This window comes from Octopus bimaculoides, chromosome 19 (genome assembly GCF_001194135.2).
Source record: "Octopus bimaculoides isolate UCB-OBI-ISO-001 chromosome 19, ASM119413v2, whole genome shotgun sequence".
NCBI lineage: Eukaryota > Metazoa > Mollusca > Cephalopoda > Octopoda > Octopodidae > Octopus > Octopus bimaculoides.
In genome coordinates, this window is record NC_068999.1 from 24,564,360 (window position 1) to 24,573,449 (window position 9,090).

The 9,090-nt window shown below is 35.3% G+C and overlaps 1 protein-coding gene across 2 annotated transcripts in view; it reads left to right on the forward strand.

The window, feature by feature from the left end:
* The window catches only part of LOC106876432 (deoxyribodipyrimidine photo-lyase), a 26,668-nt gene that overhangs the window by 5,073 nt on the left and 12,505 nt on the right, over window positions 1–9,090 (forward strand). For both annotated transcript variants that reach the window (XM_052974690.1, XM_052974691.1), the window contains 4 exons: window positions 251–396; window positions 2,589–2,771; window positions 2,884–3,042; window positions 6,717–6,915. In XM_052974690.1, the coding sequence (XP_052830650.1) occupies window positions 251–396; window positions 2,589–2,771; window positions 2,884–3,042; window positions 6,717–6,915 (687 nt within the window). The remainder of the gene's footprint in view (window positions 1–250; window positions 397–2,588; window positions 2,772–2,883; window positions 3,043–6,716; window positions 6,916–9,090) is intronic.

Genomic DNA, 9,090 nt, shown 5'->3' on the forward strand with positions numbered 1-9,090 from the left:
ACACACACATGATGGGTTTCTTTCAGTTTCTGTCTACCAAATCCACTCACTAGGCTTTCGTTGGCCTGAGGCTATAGTGGAAAACACATGTCCAAGGTGCCATGCAGTGGGACTGGACCTGGAATCATGTTCTATTATAATAAAGTTTAACAAATTTAAACATTATCTAAGAACGATCTAGTTTGCTTCATTATAAACCAATCAATTAATATGAGACATGAACTGTTTTTGCAATATTTATTTATTTTAGATAACTGGGCTATGCTGTTTGCCCAAAGACTTGCTCTTAAAGAAAAGACATCCCTTCATGTATGCTTTTGTGTGGTGGTTCCATTTCTCGAGGCAACCAAACGACATTATGATTTTTTGTTGAATGGACTGAAGGAAGTTGAAAAGGTTTGTCTCAATTTTGACTTTTCTGAATTTTGTTTTCATTTAACTTAGAAGTTATTAGTATGAATTTCAATTTAAAACAAGTGTTCAATTAAATTGTTGCATTGGAAAGACAATATAGCAGTTAGATTCAACCCCATATTTGGTCACATGGAAGTCACAAGTTGATCATGTGCATAAACACAATTTCTCTCCAATCAACAACTTCTGTTCATATGATAGTCTGGCAGCATGACTAGGACTTTCTGTGAGCAAACCTTACAAATACAGTTCATTTTAGTGCAAAAAGGGCAGAGTGATTCAGTCTTTGGTGGAGTTTGCTCTTGATTCTAGCTGTTCTCACAGCTAGGCGTGATAGGTGAAGAAACACAGCAACATTTGCCTAAATGTTGAATTTCTGACAAAGATTTCCTGCACTTGTAATATACGTTGTTTCATATAAAATTTACTCTTATATTGCATGAATACTTTCTGTGTTAATGTAGAAATAAATAATGTTGAAAATTCCATATAGGCGCAGGAGTGGCTGTGTGGTAAGTAGCTTGCTTACCAACCACATGGTCCCGGGTTCATTCCCACTGCATGGCACCGTGGGCAAGTGTCTTCTACTATAGCCTCGGGCCAACCAAAGCCTTGTGAGTGGATTTGGTAGACGGAAACTGAAAGAAGCCCGTCGTATACATGTATATATATATATATATATATATATATATGTTTGTGTGTCAGTGTTTGTCTCCTCCCAACATCGCTTGACAACTGATGGTGATGTGTTTATGCCCATGTAACTTAGCGGTTCGGCAAAATAGACTGATAGAATAAGTCCTGGGGTCGATTTGCTCGACTAAAGGTGGTGCTCCAGCATGGCCGCAGTCAAATGACTGAAACAAGTAAAAGAGTAAAGAGTAATTTCTGCATACATGCAAGAAGCCTTTCTTCATGCCCACACTACAGGAGATTATCCCACTATGAATTGAATTGTAAACTTAGACATGGTTTATGTTGGATTTTCAACTAAACTGATCAAAGTTTAATGTTTCACAAATAACGAACTATTGTAGTTCAAAAAATATTTTACTACTGAAGTGTTACTTGGAATAACAATAAGGAATTATGGAAATTTCGACTCAGATTCTGTATATTCTTTAATTATTTTATTTGTTTTATTCATTGAACTACAGTGTTGTTGGTGCACCATCTTGAAGGGTTTACTTGATCAAATTGATCCCAGTACTTATTTTCAAGTCTAATACTTATTCTATCAATTGCTTTTTGCTGAACTGTTAAGTTATGGGGATATGAACAAACCAACATACTTTGTTTATATCCCTATAAAGCAGTAAGAGGCAAACACAAAAGCTCATGCACACATGCCTGCATGCGTGCGCGCGCACACACACACACACACACACACACACACACTCTCTCTCTCTCTCCCTCTCTCTCTTTCTCAAAGTGTAGGCATGATTGTACTGTTAAGAAGTTTGTTTTGCAACCATGTGATTTCAAATTCAGTTTTACTGCATGGCACCTTGGGCATGTGTCCTCTACTATAGTCCTGGGCCAACCAAAGCCTTGTGGATGAAGGATAGATGGTAACAGAAAAGTATATACATGGTGAAGGCACATTGCCTAATAGTTAGTGTTGAATTCATGATTGCAAGATCATGATTTTGATTCCCAGGTTGGTAGCACATTGTCTTCTTGAGCAAAACACTTCATTTCATTTTGCTCCAGTGACTTATGAATAGCTAACCCTGCAATAGACTACCATTTAGTTCAAGGGGTATATTAGCCTGCTCACATTTATGGTGCATTTTAGAAAAATAAGTAAAGAGCTGATATCCTCCACCATCATCACTACAAGAATTGGAGACTGTTTTAGCTGAAGAATGGACAAAAATTCCTTTGGAAACAATTCAAACTTTGTACAAGTCCATACCTTGTAGAATTCAAGCTGTAATTACATCAAAAGCAGTCCTACCCCATATTAAAATAAATTTGTTAGAAATTTTAAGGTGTTTCCATTATTTTGCCCAACCCCTGTAGATTACTTTACAAGATTGTGATAACACTCTATATATATCTCTTATTTTTCTCCTTTGACAGTTAATTAGTTTGATGGCTGTTAATAATTTTTGAAGTGTTGGCTCAGTATAAAATAAAATGTATGGTGTTTCTTTTTGTTCTTTCCTTAGGAATGCTGCAATTTGGATATTCAGTTCCATCTTTTGAAAGGAGACCCATCTTCTGAAGTATCCAGTTTGGTAAAAGAGTTGAATATCGGTGCTGTTGTCACAGATTTCAGCCCATTGAGACTTCCAAGAAAATGGTTGACTGATTTAACAGAGAATCTCCCTAAAAATGTTGGCTTGTGTCAGGTTAGACCTATTGTCCTCAAAATATTTGTAACAAATGCTTAATTAAATTAAAATAGAAATCATTTCTCTCATTACTGAACACTCATTTTATTATATTTCTTTTGTCTTTCAGGTGGACACACACAATATTGTACCATGTTGGATAACTTCTGAAAAGCAAGAATATGGTGCTAGAACTATTAGAAACAAAATCCACAGTCAAATGTGTAACTTTCTCACTGAATTCCCTCCTGTTATCAAGCATCCCCACAAAGCCAAAACTGAAGCCAAGGTAATCTTATATATCACTTTATTCTCTTTTCTATTACCTTTGCATAGTTTATTATTATATCAGGATTGTTTAAATTATACATTTACTCTAATAAAGAAGTTTCTAGTAAGAAGGTAGAAAAAAAAAATGAAAAATGGTATTTTGTGCTAATTTGTTCTTTATTTTCATGCAGAATCTAAAAATACACAAACTTTGGATATATTTTGGGAAAGTTAATGATGATTCTTGACATACACATTTGTATTGGAGTTCTTGATTAATTTAAATATGAAATTCTTACAGGAGCTGATTAGAGAAGAGTAGAGTGAATTGAAATAATTTTAGTAAACTATTAGAATTTATTTTATGTATACTCAATGCATAGAAGACAAACTTGGGTCATCACATTTTTAAAGATATCGTTATTAAGGTGTAATTTATTTTAAACCAAAATTATCATCATCATTTAATGTCCACTTTCATGATATCATGGGTTAGATGGAATTTGTTGAGGTAAGTTTTTCTATTGCCAGATGTCCTTCCTATCGCTAATCCTCACCTGTTTCTAAGCAAGGTGATATTTCCCATGGTCAGACATGTTTTCTACAGAAGACTGGAAGCAAATACCATCATTGTATGAGAGTGATGCTTGTTTACAATCATCATATGATGTCAAGACAAGAACATACGCACACAAACATATATATATATATATACATATATATATCATAAGGATGTGTTATAATACTATTCCACAGCCATACCAACAATCCAAGAATACTATTTCACATATACAAAAGCATCCATACCAACAATCCAACTTACCTCCATCGTCAGCTGCCCCACAGATATCATTATGGTTTCGACATATCTTAATAATACTAAAACTCAAGGGATGTTTGCATGTACCCGAAACATCTCAGAAATATTTGTTTTCATACTTATCAAGGCAGAGCAGTACAAATTTTTGTGACACCTAGACCTCTATTTATTAATGAAAATGATAAAAACACAATTTTTGTTTGTTATTTCTTGATGAAATAGAAAGCATGGCTTTCATGATGTCAACATACATACACGCTTACAGAACACACACACATATAATGAATGTCATGGCGTGTCAATCAACACAAACACACATCCGCTATCTGTGACTTATACACCTCATAGCCTTCGCGTTCTCTAATTAAAAAAAAAATGTTGACTTCTTGACGTACACAATATTGTAATCATTTTTAACTGAATATGATTTAAAAAATGTAATTAGTTTGTACAGTAAGTATTTATATTTTAGCTTTCTTTAAATAGACAATATTTTAATATTTTTAAAAATTATTTTCAAGTCGTTAATTTCTGTAAAAAAATTTTTATTTATTTACTTTGTTTTAAAGTGAAAGATGTATGTACATCTGTGTATATGAAATGGATGTGTGTGTGTGAAAGAGAGAGAGAAAGAGTGAATGAAGGGGTGTGTTGTCATGTATACGTACAATACATCAATACATATGCGTGCATCTTTTTTGTATGTATGTGTGTGTGTGTGTGTGAGAGAGAGAGAGTGAGTGAATGAGTGTGTTCTCATGTATGTGTAAGTGGTATTCTCTCTCTCTCTCTCTCACACACACACACACATTTCCATTTCATATACCTGTTCATACATCTTTCACTTTTTCCTCTCTTTTACTTTAAAACAAAAGTAAATGAATAAAAAATTTTTATAGAAATTAACGAACAAAACCAGCTGATCTGGATGAGAGTTCTAAGAGTCAAAGTGACAGTTCTGAGAGTCAAAGTGACAGTTCTGAGAGTCAAAGTGACAGTTCTGAGAGTCAAAGTGAAAGATCGCCCCAAGGGAATACCATTACAAAAATTTTTTCGAGTGCATTCAATGTGACTCAGCTCCAAAGATTTGGCTGTTATTTCTTGCATGCCCTGCTACCACATAGTGGCTATTTGCAATAGAGGACCCCAAATACCTGTTACATGGTAGCAGGGCATGCAAGAAATAGCCACCAAATCTTTTCTTTTCTGGGGAAAGGAGCCATTTACGTGTGATTTCAATGTCACATTTGTTGAAAACGTGAAATAACCTGGAAAAGAAAAAAAAAATCCATGAAACAAAACTCCGTTGCTGGGAAATTCAGACTTTCCAGGTGACCCAACGGGTCACAGGCAGTCGAGTATATATATATATATATATATATATATATATAAATAAAAATATATATATATATGTATACAGTACAACAGTGTAGTTAAGTAAGTCAGTATGAGAAGTGTACATGTAAGCCTGTACTATCCAAATAAACAATATCACAAAAGCCTTAGAGTGCCTCACCAAGGGAAGAGGAAAAAAACCTAAATCAGCTTATGACAGGTATCTTTTAATTTCTGTCTATCAAATCCACTCACAAGGGTTTGGTGAGCTCAAGGTTATAATAGAAGACACTTGCCTATGATACCATGCAGTAGGACTGAACCTGAGACCTCTTGGTTGGGAAGCAAGCTTCTTAAACACACAGCCATGCCTGCACCTATAACCACATGGCTGCCTACAGCTGTTGTGTATATTTTACCTACAATGATTATTTATACATTATTAAAGTTTTTGGTTTCTAAATGGACTACTCAACCTATTTAAGGTTAGATTATCCACTAGTTGGTCACTCCTATCAATATTGATTTCAAATTTTGGCACACAAAGCCAGCAATGTTAGATAGTGGGTAAGTCAATTACATTAACCTCAGTGCTCATCTGGTACCTATTTTACCAACCCTGAAAGGATGAAAGGCAAAGTCTATCTCAGCAGAATTTAAATTCATGAAATGCTACTAAACATTTTGCCCACTGTGCTAACAATTCTGCCAGTTTGCTGCCTGTTTTTATTAAAGAAATGCTGTTAAGCATTTTGTCCTGCATGCTGATGGTTACCTTGGACCAGTCCTATCAATATTAGCATTATTGATGTTGACTTTATTGTTTTTACACCCATTTTTTTTTCCAAGCAAGCACAGGTTGTACAAAACTTATTGAGAGGCAGTATTCTAAAGTTGGGTTTGTAACCCTAACCAATAGTAAGATACATATTTTTATTTATTTCACTAGTTGGGTTTCACTGAACTGCAAAATACATTGTTTATAGGTAATGCAAACAATTATACTATTGCTCTAAGGGCATCAATGTGAAAACAAAGTAACATTCATTGTCTCTCTCTCTCTCTCTCTCTCTCTCTCATATACACATGTGCACCCCCCACCTTCTATATTTGTGTATATACAAGATGGTGCTTAAAAGTTCCTGGCTTTGAGTTAAAGAAAATATAAGAGAATCAATTATGATTTTATTCAGATTCACACACTTATTGCAGCGGTCCTTCAGTTTTTCTAAGCCCTGTAAAAAAGAACTTAGAAGGTTGGGTCACAAACCAGGCCATTTGTGACACCCTTAAAGCCAGGAACTTTTCAGCACCCCCTCATATATTTTCCATTTTTGTTTCAGAAGCCTACTACATCTCATTTCTCTCTAATTCAGAATTCTTACCACAATCACTTCATTTTGCAATCAGTATTGTCTGATGTAATTAGTTTTTCTGTACATTTAGAGCTGGAGCCAATATTACACATCATATTCAGTTTGTCTTCTTTATCTTAAACAAGCGAACTTGTTTTTTCAAACTGTCTCCTCTCTCTTTAGCCTACAAATTGGAATACAATTATTGGGAAGTCTGATATAGACGAGACTGTCAAACCAGTGGACTGGGCTAAACCAGGTACAGTTGCAGGTTATGCGACTCTGGAGAGTTTCTGCAATGAACGTCTAAAACATTTTGCCACAGAACGTAATGATCCTACCAAGAACAGTTTAAGTAATCTGTCTCCTTGGCTCCGATTTGGTAAGATTTATATTTAGTTATATTTGTAGAAATTTAACTGCAAATTTGTTTTTTCTTTTTTTGCTGTATCGTCATCATCACCATCACCACCATCCTCCTCCTCCAGGGTTGCAGTTGATCTGTCAATCAATGGAACAGCCATGCATGTGGCCGAGCACTCCACAGACACAAGTACTCTTAATGTAGTTTATTTGGGAGATTCAGTGACAAAGCTATCCCTTTGAAATACAGGTACTACTCGTTTTTGCCAAAGATACAATGTACTGCCAGGTATCGAACGCATGACCTTATGATCATAAGTTGAATACTCTAACTACTAAGCCACGCCTTCACACCAAGTATATATACGAACACAAACATTGACACATACACACACACACGCACACACAATATATATTACATATATATATTACACAATATATATTATAAAGTATAATTATTTAGCTTCATTCTAGTTGTTAGAAATTATTCTTCCATTGCCATCATAATCATTGGGTAGACCATTTTTTCATGATGACATGATGTTGATCTAAACCCTATAGAGCCTGTTTGTGAGATTAATATCAGCACTTCATCTATTCTTCCTATGTCTTCCTTGGTCTCCTCCTTTTTTCTACCACGTGTTCCGTTCACCATCAACTCACCACACCTTTTCACCCTCACCCAGCACATGTGTATATGCATTATGGATCTGCTGTCAGTTTATGATAATAAGTATTCAGTTGTTTGAGTAACCAAATGACCTGATCCTTAAATTAATATGTGAAGTGGCTGAGTATTTCACAAAAGCATGTACTGTTCTTGTAATTTTCAAGGAGAGTCAATTAGTATGACACAGTATGTGATAAAAGTGGAATTGTGAATTACAGGTACAGTGGGCTTCTCCACAGTTTCTGTTTACCTATTTTTCACTCACGAGGCTTGGATTGAGTTTAAGCTGTGTTCAAAGACACTTGCCTAAGATGCCATGTGGTGAGATGGAACATGGGGCCTGGTGATCATGAAATGAATTTTTTAGCATTTGACCTTGTTGCATTCATTCTGCCATGCATAATGTAGATCAAATGTGTTCTGCTATAGCTCTGGGCCAACTAGAACCTTGTGAGAGAATTTGGTAGACTGAAACTGAAAGAAATTTATTGTACATATGTATTTGTGTACCCTTGTCTAGACATCACATGATGATTGTAAATGAGTTTGTATATGTGTATGTATATATATATATGTGTGTGTGTGTGTGTGTTCTTGTCTTGATATCATATGCAAGTTGTGAATAACAGTCACCAGTCCTTTCTGAAAGCATGTCCATTTCCAAAGGACAAAGGGAAATATTTCATTACTTAGAAACAGGGGAGGGCTGGTGAGATTTTCAGAGAAAATCTGTTTTAGTGAATTTCATCTGACCCATGTAAACATGAAAAAGTGGATGTTAAAATGATGATGGTGACGATAATGACTTGTTGTTGTGGCTGCTGCTGCTGTTGATGTTGTTTTTAAGGTGGTGAGCAAAATGCTTAGCAGCATTTCATCCGTCTTTATGTTCTGTGTTCAAATTAAACCGATGTCAATTATGCCTTTCATAATGCTTAGGGGTTGATAAAATAAGTACCAGTTGAGCTCCAGGGTTGATGTAATCGATTTATCCTTTCCTCTGAAATTGCTGGCTTTGTGCCAGAATTTGGAAACATTATTATTATTGTTATTTAGGTGGTGAGCTGCCAGAATTGTTAGCACGCCGGGTAAAATGCTTTGCAGCATTTTGTCCGTCCTTATGTTCTGAGTTCAAGTACATCTTTTTGGTGTTGATAAAATAAGTGCCAGTTGAGCACTGGGTCGACGTAATCGACTTATCCCTTCCCCCAATCTTGCTGGCCTTGTGCTAAACTTTGAAATCATTATTATTATTAGGTGGCAAGCTGACAGAATTGTTAGTACACTGGGCAAAATGCTTAGCGGGGTTTTGTCCATCTTCACATTCTGAGTTCAAATTCCACCGAGGTTGACTTTGCCTTTCATCCTTTTGGGCTCAAGTACCAGCTGGGTATTTGGTCAATGTAATTGACTATCCCCCTCTCCCAAATTTCATTTCTTGTGCCTATAGTAGAAAGGATTATTATTATTATTATTATTATTATTATTATTATTATTATTATTATTATTATTATTGTTATTGTT